The following is a 17,074-nucleotide window of genomic DNA, read 5'->3' as shown; positions in this document are numbered from 1 at the left end:
AGCGATGTTCACTGTCTGCAAACCAGACAGTGAACATTGTGATGGCGCTGGGCAGGGGGGCCCCTGCACTGCCCATGCCAAGTGCATGAGCAGTGCAGGGCCCCCCCTGCGACCCTCTGCAACTATTCTCCACCAGCCTTTTTTATAGCAGTGTTATGGTCATGAAAAGGCTGGGGGAGAATGAGGTCAAAATTCGCAGGACAGCACTGCATGCTGCTCGACCCTGGCGGATTAGGATCTCCGCCACCGCCAGCCCGCTGGGCTGACAAAGCTGGCGGTTCTCTGCTGGTCGGACCACCAGGGTTGTTATGTGACGGTGGGACTGCCACCACGAGTGTGGCGGTTGTAAGACTACCACACTCGTAATGAGGCCATAAGTGTCAGGCCATCCCTTGAGAATATCAAGGTTTCCAGCTGTAACTCTAAACCTATGGCTTCTGGTAATCTCTCTTTCTTGTGGATTATCCGTGGCATTAAGTTACATCTGTGCTCATAAATGCACAAGAAGCCTCTTTTCTGCAACCAAGATGAACGTACGTGAGCAAAAAAGTGCTATGAATTGGACCCACTGTTATTGTAAAGCAAGTTATGACATATAGCGACTTCTGCTATTTTCTGCATCTCCTTATGTGTTGTTGATTCCAAGTAATTTTCCAAATCCCAAGTTCAGGATTTCAGCAAGTGCTTGGGACGGACTTGTTCTCGTAAAATTTAGCCTAAAAATATTTTTTTGTTAAAGTTCACGCATCAATTAGAAAACATCCGCAGATAAGTAAAATATTATATAGGAAATGAGATGAAAACGCAGTATACAATTGTCACTATGAAACAGCCTGCGTGTAGTGCCTCCGAAATACGGAGCGAATAGTAAAATGTAGTACTAAGGTATGGAATGAAAACATTTAATCACGAAGTTGGCCCATAGCATTAATTTGCTGTATACTTTCTTTATAGTGTATCAAATAAATACCACCTTTGAACATGAAAGAAACATCATTTTTCTCCTATGTTTTTTTCCCCCCAGAATGAGCATAAAAACGCCACCTGACTGACATTTAAAGACATTTAAAAGCAAGGGCGTGCTGTGCTGTTCCTCCTCTTTATTTTGCTTGTCGCCCGAGAACTAGAAAATTGTACAGGAAACTGCTTCACAGTGAAAGATAAGACATGCTTTCTGGAGTTTAATCTCGCGTGAGGCATCAGGTGCCTCAGATGACTGACTGCAGCTTAATCTGCGCTCCATCAGTGCGAGGCTCGCGCATAAATATGGGTCTAGGAGGGGCGCTGCACATCACTCCCGCGCGCGCACAGCATCCTATCCTCCCGAGAGCCCGTCCGTCTCTGCCTGGAGCGATAGCCCATGCAATCCGCCATGATGATGTTCTCAAGTAAATATTGGGCCAAGAGGGGCCTGTCTTTGGACTCGGCTATGCCTGGGGAGCAGCAGCTGCAGGGCAGTCCGCCAGTGAGTACCGGCCTGGGCTTCCTTCAGGAGGGTCGAGCAAGGCCTCCGGAAGTTTGCTTAGCCCTTTCCAAAACTTTGGGAGAACACGGTTATCAATGTTAGCCGGGATTAACGATGACATTATTATTGTTGTTGTTTTGTTATTATTTAGATGCTAAACTGCTGTATTGAGGGCCTGGAAGTAACCCAACAGCTAGTTTTCTGCAGAATAGCTTTCCATACGTGCATCGTTATTATTATTGGTGTTGTTTGGTGGTTGTTGCTGCTGCTTTTCTATCGACACTTGTTATTGTGTGAACATACTAACAAGACGAACGCAACTAATATTAATTAGGGCAGTGATGGAATTAGTAGGAATAATCATCATGAGACTGTGACATGCATATTGGTTCAGTTCCATAGGAGTTCAGCTTCCAAATGCTTTGGTAGCATTACTAAGGCTGCAGGGGCTTGTGGCTTCACTGGTGAAACAGTAAGTTTTACTGTCAGTGGATATCGTAAGATGATGGGTCACCTGCAGAATGTGGCCGGGCACACCTGAAACCCCTATACCTCACAGAAATGCATGGCCCTTAGAGGTTGGGCATGGTGGGGCTGCAGGGCCCTGCGTTACCTCCCGCCACCTTTTAATGTATGTCTGTTACCCCGGTCTTTGGACATGTCATTTGATGGCCCCATGGCAGCGTCCTCAGCCGTTGAACATTGCAAGTTTTAGAGTGAACTTGTTATAAGCAATATGTACTGTCTTGTTATTCGATGCCATGTAAAAGTTTCAAATTTTCAGATCTAACTATTTAATATCTATTAATTCGTGTTTTTGACACACCATAAACTAGATCTGCTGCTGGATCTAGTTGCATGTCTGTGCGTGTCCTGCGATGCGCATGCCCACAAGATTAGTTTATACTTTAGTGCTAATCGCAAAGACAACACGAGTCAGAAAGTACACAACCAATACTAATGTGGACATATTAATTACATTGGAGATGCCGCTTTGCCTGACCTCTATAATAACATAATTTGTTGTAACTATGGAATGCCAAGATTGGCTCTTGCAGTCAAGAGGTTTAATTGGTCAAAAAACAAGTGCCAGGCTCCAAAGTTTTTCTTAGGAGCCTGCCCACGGTGCTGCCGAATACCAAGGCTTCTTAGTTTTGGTTCCATCTCATATCTCTTTCTTCCACCACTGACCCAATGCTTCCTGTCACTTTATCTCACTTTTTCTTTTTCTTTTTTCCTTTGTCACCGTTTTCCCATCCTTCCTATCCTTTTATGTTCGCCCTTTCTCTCTTTTTCCTTTATTACCATGGGATAAAGCCTGATTTTCTCTGCGTCTTTAGGGTGTGTTTGGAGGCGCAGGCGTTAAGCCCTTATCAGGCGTTAACCACCATTAATAGCCGAGTCGACGATCAACAGCAGTTAACGCCGCTGTAGGTCGTAATACTACTCACCCGTGTCACTTCTCTTAGGATTTGTGTTGGTCTTTTTTCATCTAAATGTAATGATAAGAAGAGAAGCTGCAGTGACTACGTCCATTTAGAAAATGAATGAACAATGTGCCTTTCTCAACATCTTCAAAAAGTGCCTTGAATTTGCACAGGTGCCAAAGCCGAAGTGCTTGACAGTATTCAGTATTTCACGACGCACTCCTCCTCTGTTGATAAATCCCAGCATGCTATAAGGAAGCGTAGCACGACTATTTAATTCTGCTCTCTACCAAGGGAACCTGTCTACGGGAGATGTGCAAGTGGAAACATTCTACATTTGGTCTAGTAAGTGCACTGGCATCTGACATGTGCAGGGTTGCACTAGGGTTGTGTTCTTCATAGTCGATAATGTACAGCGATTTAATGCTATCTTGGTGGCCGGCTAGCCTAGTATGATGCACTCATTGATTGCCAGTGAAATAAAGCGTGGAATGCACCCAAATATTTCAAACTTAAACCCGTTTTGGTTATGCGTGAACTATTTGTTCTTGTAGCCTTCTTGATTAGAGATTTTACATTTAGTGGCAACTGACTGCCAAGAAACTTTACTGAAAAGAAACTTCCTAGTTTGACACAGTCATTTATAGGTCTGGCATTCAAGACAGCTTTTCTGTCTTGCCAGACTACTAATTTTCCCAAAACACTCTTTGTGCAGTGATAGCATCTATATACTGAGGGGCTATTGGGCAGAGTGTTTCATCAATTGGTCTGTTAAGTTCATATTCACAATTTATTTTCGTTCACCACAGCGTACAGCATAGTGAAATGGGTCCACTTTTACCCTTGCACCCTTCGCTTTGAGTGACTGCAGAAAAGCTGTAAATATTGTTCACACGCGGTTAAGAATTGTTTCTTTCTCTTTTATAGGAAAGCTGCCTAAAAGTGTGTTTTCCATTCTGTTTACTTGATACAATAACTTTAAATACAAGCTATTTAGTTTGATGCCCAGTTAAATGGTGATTTGTTTTCCCTCAGCTTTTTAAAGTTATAATTGTTTAGCATTGTAGCTTCCTGTGATTTGAGTGCTAACTTAAGTAGTGATTTTTCTTGTCTCCTTTATACTACTGGTACACTGGATAACACTACTGAAAGCTTTGTTATTTAAAACATCGTAAGTGAAATGACCACATCAGTGAGTGTTTTTAAATGCAATTTTTTAAATTCAAGCATATAGCAGCCTATGTTTAGGATTTGTTTTTTTCCCTATTCATTTTGTGACACGTGCTTGCAACAAAATAATAACCATTGCAAAGGTTGCCAAGGCCAGACATATTGGCTTGCCAATGCTTGTTTTATTATTGATGTACCTTATATGCATCTCTGACACAGGAATATGTCAAAGTGTTTATTAGGTTGAGATATGCATTCTGCATTTCCTCCGCAATAGAGTTCCCATACATGCATAGCATGGCATTAGACTTCCAAAGACACTATGTCATTATCAATGCATTATTGTTTTTCAGCAAATTGATTACCATGGTGTCCCCCCTAATGTTTGAAGGAAGTACTCAGTGTACTTACTACTGTACAAAACATATAGATTCTGAATATTATATAGGTACATACTTTTATGGCATTATAAAAAAACAGTTAATAGCACAGAGTAAAACTTTCGACTCTGTATTAATGTTAAAATATGGTTCAACGCTTCTTTTCTACTGAAGCTGCTTTCCTAGACACATGTAGAATGGATAAGGTACCAGGATGGCGCCCATTTAGCCGTTGCTTGTTTTAGCAACTTCCATTTTGTTTGTTTCATCTAGCACAGTCAGTTCATGAGTGTTGAAATAATTTACACAAATGCAAGAAATTTCAGCTTTAATGAATTCCATTCACCAAGTTAACTATCCACCACGGCCTTATTAAAAGAAATGTAAGTAGTTTTTCTCAAGCTCCTTTCTGAAGCTCACTGATCTGCAAGAGTAAAGACTGGAAACATCATTTATCATTGCTTCTGAGACAACAAGCAGTATCCACCAACCTTAAAATACACATGCAACTCTGTAATCTTTTATCAAAATGTTGGTAAATGGCTTCAGATTGACTCAGCCCATGCTCCAAGACCACCATAAAGCATACATTTGCTGCCAAATAACTTAGCTTCCACCCTGAAACTCTGATTACATTACTGCAGGGGTTTGAAGGACTCAATGTTATAAAATATCCCTCTTTGAAGGGTCACCCCAAACCTTTTACCTTTCTCCTCCTCTTTCTATGACCTTGTTTTTATTGGCTTTAGGACTCTGGACACTTTACCACTTCTAAGCAGTGCTAAAGTGCACGTGCTGTCTCCCTAAACATGGTATTATTCGATCATACCCAATAATCATATTTAATTTAGTTGTAAGTCCCTAGTAAAGTGCACTACATGTACTAGGACCTGTAAATTACATGGTACTAGTGGGTCTGCAGCACTGATTGTGCCACCCACATAAGTAGCCCGTTCAAGGCTTGTGTGTAGTTTCACTTCCACTTCGACTTGGCATTTAAAACCAAGGCCCATATTTATACTTTTTGACGCACACCTGCATTAGCGCAGGTTTGTGTAAAAAAGGCTAGCACCGGCTAGCACCATTCCAGGATGTCAGCGGGGCGCCATATTTGAGGAATGGCATAAGTTGGCTCTAAGGCCCGGTTAGCATCAAAATACATGACGCTAACTGTGTAGGGGTGGCAAAGGGAAGACTGGAGGTTGTGGGGGAAATAATTGGGCTAGTCAGGTTAGAGTAAAAAAAATGACTCTAACCTGAGTAGCATCATTTCTGTGACCCACAACCCCCATGGACATGACTCCTATCTTATTAAAGACAGGAGCCATGCTCCCCAGCCCAATGGCCATGCCCAGGGGATTTATGTCCCCTGGGTATGGCCATTGGGCACAGTGCTGTGTAGTTGGGCCCAAGTTAGACCCCCTATGGCACTTTGCAAAAAAATAAAAAAATACTTACCTGGACTTTCCTGGGATGCCCCCCCCCCACCCTTAGGTGTCCTCCAGGTGTTTGTGCAGGTGACTGGGTGTGTCCCTGAGGGCAGGGAAGGGCACCTGTGGGCTGTTTCCATGGTCTCTGACCATGGAAAAAGGCCCACAGGTCCCTTAATGCCTGCCCTGACCCAAGTGTTAAATAATGGTGCTAAGCAGGCTTAGCGCCATTATTTAAGGCCCTCTTACTCCCGTGCGTGATTTGTGCACGGGAGGATAAATAAGGCACTAGCGCCTTTGAGTCATTGTTTGTCTGGGAACGCCTACCGTGCATCTCATTGACGCAAGGTAGTTTTCCGCAGGCAAAAAATGACTTTAACTCCAATATTTTGACGTTAGACTTATCTAGCACCAAAATATAAATATGGAGTTAAGTTTGCGCCCGATTTGCGTAAAAAAAAATGCTGCAAATCCGGCGCAAAGAGTATAAATATGCCCATAATTCCCAAGTCTTGAACTCCCCTTTTATGACATATAAGTCACTTTAAGATAGGCCCTAGGTAGCCCATAGGGCATGGTGCTGTGTAAGTAAATGTACATGTAAGCTTCACATGTCCTGGTAGTGAAAAACTCCCAAAATTGTTTTTCACTATTGCAAAGCCTGTTCCTCTCATAGGACAGCATTGGAAATTCTCTTATATACATTTTAAGTGGTAATTTCTGATCTGAAAGGAGTGGCATTGACATGGTTGGTATGGTTGGATTGGGAGTGAGAGCTCCTGCTTACTGGTGAAGTTGGATTAAACCTTACTATTTTAAAAATGCCACTTTTAGAAAGTAGGCATTTCTCTGAACTTACTATTCTATGTGCCTTACAGCCTGTCTCCAATCCACCTCTGGTCTGTGCAGATTGACAGCTCCCCTTGTGCACTCCATCCAGACAGCCATGAACACTGGACACTCAGCTGCATCTGCATTCATCTGCATACTGACGGATCTTCCTAGGCAGGAAGTGTGAAGGGGCTCTCACTTACACTTCAAAGGCTAGTGGCCTGACCCCACACAAAGGACTGATAACCCCCCACAGACCTCCTGGCAGACAGGGCTGGGTTGAAAAGGGAACTGGTGCACTTCAAACCCACTCTTTGAAGTCTCCTCCAATTCAAAGGCACATTTGGGTGTATATACTAAGTTTGTCACCCCCTAAAATCAGACACTCTTAGGCCTACAACTGGTCTCTATCAGAATATCTGGAGTGTTGCCCACAGGACTCAACTAGACTGCTTTTCTGGAAGGACTGCTCTGATGCTTGTTGCCCTGCTGCCTGCTGCTCCCTGACTCTGCTGGAGGGTCTTTGCCTTCCCACTACAAGTGATCTTCAAGGGCTTGTCAGCTTGCCTTCTGTTATAAAGTCTCTGGTCCATCAAAGACTTCACCTAAAAGAGAAAATCCAAGCCTCAACGTGCCAGAAAAATCAGTGCAACACCCATCTTGCAACTGAAAAATTGAATGCGACACCTGCAGAATCGATGCAGCGCCTGCCTTGCGGCTGAAAAACTGACCAACGCCTGCAGAAGCACCTGTTTTACTACAGTTTCATCACTACAGCATGTCTGGATTTTCCACACATCGTCTCTGACCCCGCACCATTGTAAGGAACCAAGGCTGTGTGTTCGGAAATCAACGCATCGCCTTTCCTGTGAGGAAAGAATCTACGCATCACCTGCCATCAATAAGAAACCCCTTCATCATTTCACCTGCGAGGAAAGAATCATCACATCACCTCCTCTTCTCAGTAAGGAATCAATGCATCGCTGTGCTTTCTGGCGCCTTACCTCTTTGTTTTTGATGCAGGTAATTTGTGCTAATGAGATTCATCAATTGTTTCCTATGGATTAAGATCTACTTAAACACCTACAAGGCGATATCTTGACCTGTGTATATTGGACCTTTATTCTTTTAATCTTGTTTTATTCAGGTGAATATTATCTATTTTTCTAAACTGGTGTTGAGTACTTTTTGTGGTGTTTTCTCTGTGTTACTGTATGAGTTATTGCACAAATACTTTACACATTGCCTTCTAAGTTAAGCCTGTCTGCTCTGTGTCAGGTTACAGGAAGGTGAGCAGAAGTTAATTTAGGTTGTGTTGTGACTTACCCTGACAAGGATTGTGGTCCCTACTTGGATAGGGTGCATAACTCTGCCAACTAGAGACCTAATTTCTAACTTTGGTGATCAGCGGCGTGGATAAGACTTGTGTTTGTGCAGTGCCATACAATAGTTATGAGTGCACTACCAGCCCACATTTAAAGACCATTTCAATGTTTTTTCTTCTGCAATTTTCCCTGCTTTTAATTTTTGATACATCCTATACATCATGTCTCTGGCTGGTTCTACAAGTGGAGCTAAGGAGCTTGAGCTAGCTAAGCAGGAGGAGTACACAGTTAACTAGTTGAAACATTTTTGTTGAGGGATGGGGGTACCTGCCTGAGGAGCCACCAAGAAGGTGGAGTTTCAAATAGTGCTGAGAGCCTGGGCAGAGTCCCGCTCCCAAGAGAATGATGAGCTTGGGGAGCATGTGAATGACTCTTCTGAGGAGCTACCTGCACCAGTTAAGGGAGACACACCTGGATTTGTGATACCTGCGAGGAGAGGAAGCAGTGTCTGTAGTCGTGGCCTGACCCCAGAGGAAAGGAGAGAGGAGGCAGATTCCCAGCTGCAGTTGGCAAAGTTAAAAATGGAGGCTGAGTAGAGGAAGGCTGAGGCTGAAGGAGCCTCAGTTGAATAGAAACCTCTGTTGGCTCATGAACTGAGTCTGAAAGAGCTGGCACTCTAGACCATACAAGCGGATTCCAGTAGTGATGGTGGCATCATACAAACCGTACCTGATGATGACAAGGTGGTTTGTATGCACAAGGATTTGGTGACCAGTTATGTGGTGGGAGATGACACTGGTAAGTGTTTTTCTGCTTATGAAGTTTCATTGAAGGTACACGGGGTTCCTCAAGAGCACTGGGTGGGCGGAGGTGTGGAAATGCATGCAAACACTTGGAAGGGACACACTTCTAATATTAGAGGTTGAGGACCAGACCAAGTACACTCCCTTGAAAGCCATTTTGATTGCAAAATTTAGACTGACTCCTGAGAAGTATCACCAAAGATTCAGAGACAGTCAGAAAGTCCCAAACCAATTTTGGGTAGATATCCTTGATTACTGCAGTAAGTCACTTTATGGCTGGGTGCGGGCAGCAAAGTCAGTGATTATTTTGGGCTGTACAATTTAACCATGAGAGAGCACATGCTCAGTATCTGTTTCACTGAGTTGCCCCATCACCTAGTTGACAGTAAACTGACTGATCCCAGGAAGCTTGCTGAGGAGGGGGGGCTCTGGGCTGGCACCAGAGTGTCCAAAAGGGTACCTGGGAGTGACCCTAAGAAGAGTTGTTCAGGTTCACCCCAAGAGAGAGAGGGGGAGGTTAAAGATGACCCAGAAGAGTCCGATTGTAAGGATGGATGGAAGGTTTCCCATGCCCCATCTGGAAAATAAGATGGTGATTCTGGAGGGTCGAGGCCCGGTGCGTCCCATTTCCAACCCGCTGCTTTAAGTGCTCCAAGCTAGGACACAAGCAGGGGGACTCTGTCTGTCCAATGAAACCACCCACTCGTGGGACCTCTACAAGGGTGGTCAATGTGACCTAAGGGGAAAGTAGTCCCCAGGGGCAGGTCATAGACCTTGCTATAATCTTCCTCATTTTAGAGATAGACTCAGAAGGTGAGCTGGTGATCTTTGAGGGTAGGAGTCATCCTATTCATTTACTGGGCAGTTTAGTTACTATTCCCAAATAACCTCCATTTTTTTAACAGTATATTCAGCCTTGTTGCCTTTGTTGCCTTAGATAGAAGTTGTCTAGTGGAGTTTCCAAACAGCTTTGGGCTGCACAAATGTGTGTTGTTCCCTAGTGTCCACAGTTCTTAAACTAGGGTCTGTCGATCCCTGCAGGTCCAAACACCTTCTGCTGATTAATTGAGTATAGTTCGATAATAAGGAGGGGCATTGAATATTTGAAAGTTCTGTATAGGGGAAGGAATTTGAAATTGGAGGCCAGAAATTAAGGGGCATATTTATACTCTGTTTGCGCTGGATTTGCGTAGTTTTTTTTTACGCAAATCCGACGCAAAGCTAACTCCATATTTATACATTGGCGTTAGACCCATCTAGCGTCAAAGATCTTGGAGTTTGCGTCATTTTTTTGCGTGGACACCTACCTTGCGATAATTATATGCAAGGTAGGCGTTCCCTTCTAAAAAATTACTCTAAGGCATGTGCACCTTATTTAAACTCCCGTGCAACAATGACGCACGGGAGTGGGCGGGCCTTAAAAAATGACGTCCAGCCGCTTTTGCGTCATTTTTTAACGCCTGGTCTGGGCAGGCGTTAAGGGACCTGTGGGCTCGGAAGGAGCCCAGAGGTGCCCTCCCATGCCCCCAGGGACACCCCCTGCTACCCTTGCCCACCCCAGGAGGACACCCAAGGATGGAGGGACCCATCCCAGGGAAGTAGAGGTAAATTGGGGTAAGTATTTTTTTAGAATTTTTTTTGTGGCATAGGGGGGCCTGATTTGTGCCCCCCTACATGCCACTATGCCCAATGACCATGCCCAGGGGACATAAGTCCCCTGGGCATGGCCATTGGGCAAGGGGGCATGACTCCTGTCTTTGCTAAGACAGGAGTCATTTCAATGGGGGTTGGGCGTCAAAAAAAATGGCGCAAATCGGGTTGAGGCCAAAATTTTGCCTCAGACCTGACTTGCCCCATTTTTTGACGCCCAAGCTCCATTTTCCCCTACGCCGGCGCTGCCTGGTGTGAGTCATTTTTTTTGACGCACACCAGTCAGCTGCGCCGGCTAACGTCATTCAATAAATAAGGCGCCCGCATGGTGCTTTGGAATGGCGTTAGCCGGCGTTAAAATTTTTGACGCACAACTGCGTTGGCGCAGTTGTGCGTCAAAAAGTATAAATATGGCCCTAAGTTGGTTTCCTTTACTTGATTCGTCGGAGTAGCACAATGACAGCAAACAGAATCTAGTATAGACAAGGTAGTGGCATCGAGTGAAGCTCTGGTATGTGCCTGACTAGAAAGAAAGCATGCATTAGCAGCAAGTAAAACAAAGTGACATGCTAGAGTCTAGTGTTTTGTCTACGACTACATTTTGAAACGCTAGACCCTAAACAATAAAATTGAAATAAACTAATTGTTTTCTATATTTTTCTGTTTGTGAGTTAAATAAAATGTTTCATAGTTTACATATTTATTTGATGTGTTCTTGTTTCTGCATTTGTATGTCTTGTTTTGAGGTTCAAATCCAAGAAATTGCTTTTACTGACGCTCGTGGCTTTCAGTAGTGATTCAGTGGCCATCCTTGGAAATCACAAGTTTAACTGCTGCTCCTCTGTGGCATCCACACAAATTTTCTGCTATTTGATTCATTTTGTCTTTGTAAGGTGGTAAAGATATATATATGTTAACAGCTCTGGAGTGGTGTTCCTTATTTTTAGAGTATGTGCCTTCTACCTTCAATATATAAATGGCATTCTTAGAAATGATCAGGTGCTGATCAACCATTATATATATTTTTATGTTTAGTTTAACTTAGAGTGGATCAGTTGTGGCCACGTGGACCGGAGACATGCCCACTTTTCAGGAAATACACCTGAAGTACAATTGTATACAATGGAAACAAATGGAAATCGTTTACATACTTTGTGGATGGTTATGCTGAAAATCTGGCATGGCTGCGGACCAAGGATGGGCGCTTGTGCTTCCAATGGTGTGTTTTCTACTTTATACAAATACACCTGCAAGATGGTTACTTGGAGTTCTCGCGAGCCACTTATTAAGGTTAGGTAGCAGCAAGATCTTAGCGACTCTCCTCAATTAAACGAGACGGGGCAGGACCTCATTTGGCAAGAGAGGTTGATTGAAATGCGTTCCCTGCTCCAAGTAATACAATAATATCACAACGATTGCAAATGTGTGCATTCTCATTAACCATTCATAGGTGGCTTTTCTGTCTAAAAAGTCAAAAAAATACATTGTTAGCTTTGTACTTTGCTGGCCTTAATCATGTTGGGTGAGGTTTGTATCCTGCGGTTTCAGAAAAAAAAGGAACAAAGCCTGTTACGTTTGAGAGCACGAGTTTTAAGTTTGTGAATGCCCAATACTTCGAAATCTGGAAACCAAACTTCTGCTTTGCGGAGTTTTTATGAGTCTCAAGGATGCCATGTGCAACCCCTGCCTATGACAGCGAACACAGAAGATCGTGTGCAATGAAAGCAATTGTATTCCGGCAGAATTGAGGAAAGCGAAGTCGACCAGTTTAGAGCAGGTGGAAGGCAAGACCGAAGATCTGTGTTTTAATATGAAGGAGGTCAAAACTGAAAAAGTCCGTTGTTGCTCATTAGTGAAAAACACACTTTTGCATAATGCAAGAACAGGGCTGCAGTAATGCATTATGCAAACGAGGCCCGAGGGCAGAACGTCTTTTGCATATTGTTTGCCTGCCCTCTGACAAAGTTCTAGTGCACCGCTTGGCTGGTTTTGTAACGCAGAGTTGGAGGAAAGGCTTTGCTTCCCTCCATATTAATAACCATATTTTTGCACCAGTCAAAAAATATTAGCAAACTGAATTTAGTTTATGTTTTCTGTGCTTTCATGACAAGGAATAAGGCAGTGCATATTTCTCTTTTTTTTAAATGTGATAGAGGAAAAAAAAAACGTTTGCCTCCAATACTTTTTAGACACTTCAAATTATAAGAAATTTCAAAATCAGTTTTTGTAATTTTTATTGTTAAATAATTTATTTCTGTCTCAGATTTTAATTAAAAACTAAATTACACATTTAAACATAATTGAGTTGTTTCTCAGTCTGTTGCCTTTGTGTTCGCCATAGTGTGAAACTATTGATATATTACAGACTAGGCGAAAACCCATTTGCCGACGTGCCCATAATACACGGAGCACAAACAATGCATACATCATGCAATCCAGTTCATTCAAGCATTGCCTGCTTCTTCTGGCGGGAGTCTGGACTCAAAGGAAGGTTTATTGAAAGGTACTTCGAAAAACGTGTAATTTTTACCATCCCATCTGGATGTTTGAGTTATTTCCTGTCTCTCAAGGTTCATTGTGGCTGCTTTTCCCAGATCAAGGGTACATTTTATTTATTTATTGATTAATGTCGTTCTAAAAATGGCAAATATCTGTGGCTTTATAATTTGTGTTTCAATTATTCTAATAGCTTTTGTTCCTTGTTTTCTACAAATATGCTAAGATCAAATAGGGTTTGAAGATTGAAAATTATCTTTATAAAATGTTTATTGCACTGCTTATAAATATTTTATTTGAATTGAGTTAGAATTAATATTCAGTTTTCTGACCTTGTGAAGTTTGCATGCTTATAGATACCGTTATAAAATGATTCACAGATATTAACATCATCACAGCACAGCAAGAAACACATGAAAACATCATTTACCACATTCAGATTTGTTATTGAGGCAAGCAAAACATGAATTTTGTATTTGAGTGAATGAGTTGTTAAGAGTGTTGAATTTAGGATTGTTTTCATTTTTCTTGGAGGATTGTCTGCGTCTGCTCGGACGCAGTATTAGTTGTGAGCTGGTAGTGAATCTGGTCAGCTTGGTGTTGCTTGCGGTGGTGCTTGTACTTTTGGTGGAAGTTGCTGTAGTCGTCCTGAGTGATGGGTGGACTGAACTGCTGCATCCCGGAAAATATTAGTGGTGTTGGTCACAAGATATACACCATGGACTGTTGCCTCGTGGTAGCTGACAAAAGATGCATATATAGAAGAATAAGGCATCCAACCATATATGATGATGGTAGGGTGATGTGTTGAATACCCATTATAACAACATTACAGGGTTCTTCTCCTGGATTTTAACAAATGGGAAAAGGAGAAAGTTATGTGTGGCCATTCCAATGCCGTGTCGTAGCATTAACAAAAGTGACTAAGAAAATCACAGTCAGTAATTACATTACATTGGAATATAGGTGGATATATGTATGTGGGTGAGTACAAAAGTGAGCAATATATATGTAAAAAAAACAGAAAAGCAAACAGTTTACTTACCAGTTTTATCCCTTTTCTGTTGTGTGTAACCAGTCCTGATTCTGGGGCAGTGCTAGAAGCAAAAGAAGAGCTGTTGGAAGGTGGACAACACAGCCCCTTAAAAGCTGCATACAATAAGAGGTGTATGAGCATATTAGTGTTTAATGCATGACACAGGTTATAGTTCGGTAAGGTAATTCATAAAAATAAAAATAAAACACATTCAATTAAAACTGTGAGAGTGAAACAAATAAAAGTTTACAAAACCCCTATAGTGTGTTAGTGTCATTGATGGCACAGTGACATACCTGTGTGTGTTGTAGGGCTCATTTTGGAGACAGGCTCTATCACATTAGGAAGCACTCCTGGTCCAGCTGCAGCAACCATCTTTCTTGCAGTGGTGACTCTATGACAGAGAAAGTAAAAGTAAAAGGCAACACATTTGACTAGTATTATATTTAAAGGGTGTGGGTGTGTGTTTGTGTGTGTGTGCTAGAGGCTATGTATGAAGGATATGTGTGTGATGTGTGCATGACAGTATAGGGTGATGGAAGGAAAGAGTTGTGTGAGTGGTTGTAGGATAGGATAAGATTTAGAGACAGAGGGGGTTTATTTGTTATCCTGCCTTATGTTAGGGTTATCTGCCACAGGCAGGCCAAATAGTAGGTGAAGATACATTGAGGAGAGGACATTCTCCACGAGGGGGTGAGCCAAAGATGAAATCCATGTGCACCTCGATGAATAGCTTTTACCACCTGGATCCAGGAGAATGTCTCCTTTGCCCGCCTACTTTCATCTTTCCATTTCTGCTTAATGTCCCCCATTGTGTGTGCTTTCTCCCCAGATGTATTTACAGAATCCGTGTCTTCCTGCAAAAAGCCTGGTTTCTCAGCTCCACTGATGATACCTGGAGGCAGACCATATACTTGTTTGTAGTGTTTAAGCACCAACACAAGTGTTTGAGTGCAATTCATCTTTCTCTTGAGTGTGCATTCTGGAGACGGGTTATAGTTTTTGTTGGCTGCAGGGACACACAGCTGAATGGGGAGCGTGCAGAGACTAGGGTGTGGGCTGATTTTTAAGTGAAAGGATGCCAGTAATTATAGTCATGTGCATACTATTTGCCTATTCCTTCCATTCACTGGTCTCCTCCCATATATTGGGGGTCTCTGCCCACCAGGTGGGACATAAAATAGTCATAAATACAATTGTAGGAGGCTCCACCCTCTCTGTGGAAAGCATGGTGTAAGAAATTGGGTTACTGGTTGATGGTGAAGGAACCCTACTCAAGTAGTAGCCAAAATTCTGGTTAGGATGAAGCCACAAATAAAACTGTAAATTAACCTGTGTTCATCCCTCTGGTATCTTGGCACAGAGCTGTCAGGCTTAACTCGGAGACAATGTGTAAAGTATTTGTGCAACACTTCAAACTGAAATAACAGAAAAACACAACACAAGAAAAATCCCACACGTATTTAGAAGAAAAAAAGAACCGAATATATGCAATTTTAAATGTTTAAGTGAAAGTAGCTCCAAAAAGTGCAAAGTACCATCTTGGATATCTAGCTGGACCAGAACAAAGTCGAGTTCATGCAGACTATACTGATGCTCTGGAAGGCTTTATGGACCGAGTTAAGAATGCTGAATAAAAAGTACCTTAAGCTTTGTGAGATACTGCACAGAGGATGTGTCATGCAGCTGAGGCGATGCAAGGTCCCGGTTGGAGATGTGTTGGGCAATGTCAGTTCTGAGGAGCATTGAGGCTTCAATTTGAGGTCCTCTGTTGTTGCTGAGAAGGCTGTCAATGAGGGGAGTTTGCAATGCGGAGTCCCGTGGCGAAGATGTGTCACTCTCCGGCTGGTTCGATGAGTCTGTAGGGCTTCTGATGCAAATTTATGGGTAGTCAACAAAGCTGCAGTCAACAAGGGCTTGTGATAAGGGGGCCTGAGTTGGGGATGTGTCACACAGAGGCAGTTTCAATGCGGTTGCATGCTGCGAGCTCGATGTGAACTCCTTGTGCTGGAAGAGTTCTCCTAGCAGAAGGGATGCGTCCGATCTAATGTGTCCATAGGCAGGCTGACATAGCACCTTCAGGACCACTTCCAAGGGTCCAGGACTGGGCTGGTACCACTCGCAGGAAAGAATTCACAGTTGCAGAGTCCAGGTGCTGGTTACAAGAGACTATCCCTTGGAGTCAGTCTGGTAGTTCTGGGTACAGGTTGCAGGTCCTTCTCACCCAGGAAAAAGGGCAGCAGGCTAGCACAGCAGTAGTCAGTTGGGCAGTAGTCCAGCAGAGTAGCAGTCCTATTTACAGCACAGCAGTCCTTCTTCCTGGCAGAGTCTTCCTCATGTGCAGAAGTGTACTGAAGAGTTGGTGTCTGAGGTTCAATATTTTTACCTGGTGCCTCCTTCGAAGTAGAAGAAGCTTCTAGAAGTTTCCTTTTGGAGTGCAAAGGTTTCCTGCCTCCCCTGCCCTCGATCCATTCTAACTAAAGGGGGTGCACAATCATTTGTGTGAAGGCAAGACACAGCCTATTCAGGTCTGAGTGTGGCTGTGCCTAAGTCTGTCTTTCCATCCTTCCAGTGGTGGCCCATTCAGGCACTCCTAAGCTCTTTTTTGTTTGTCACTGCCTAGGTGAAATACACAAAGAACAACGATTAATTACACCCAGTTATGTGACCCATGGACAGGCTGCAGGTGCTAAATGGCAGTAAAGTACCAACTTTCTAAAAGTGGCAATTCTAAAGACACTAAACAAGAACTCTTTACCTGTTTACATTTGGAAGGTATAGCTTACATTTAACAAGGTAGCTCCAATATCCTCTTATGGGAGAAGCAGACCTTGCAATAGTGAAAAACAAATGTAAGAGTTTTTCACTACTAGTGTAGGAAAGTACCATCTTGCCTGGCATGTTACCCCCATATTTCACTGTATGTATGTTGTTTTAGTGTATGTGTCACTGGGACCCTGCCAGCCAGGGCCCCAGTGCTTAGAAGTGTGCCCTGTATGTGTTCCCTGTGTGATGAATAACTGTCTCACTGAGGCTCTGCTAACCAGAACCTCAGTGGTTA

General features: G+C 43.0%; 1 protein-coding gene across 1 annotated transcript in view; it reads left to right on the top strand.

The window, feature by feature from the left end:
• Positions 1-1,353: 1,353 nt before the first annotated feature.
• TPH2 (tryptophan hydroxylase 2) overlaps positions 1,354-17,074 on the top strand; it is a 476,020-nt gene continuing 460,299 nt past the window's right edge. The window contains exon 1 of the mRNA XM_069230088.1: positions 1,354-1,465. Coding sequence (XP_069086189.1) covers positions 1,361-1,465 — 105 coding nt within the window. The 5' untranslated portion in view covers positions 1,354-1,360. The remainder of the gene's footprint in view (positions 1,466-17,074) is intronic.

This window comes from Pleurodeles waltl, chromosome 4_1, assembly GCF_031143425.1.
Source record: "Pleurodeles waltl isolate 20211129_DDA chromosome 4_1, aPleWal1.hap1.20221129, whole genome shotgun sequence".
Lineage (NCBI taxonomy): Eukaryota > Metazoa > Chordata > Amphibia > Caudata > Salamandridae > Pleurodeles > Pleurodeles waltl.
Note: the sequence above shows the minus strand (reverse complement) of the source record. Positions and strands in the feature narration are given on the sequence as shown.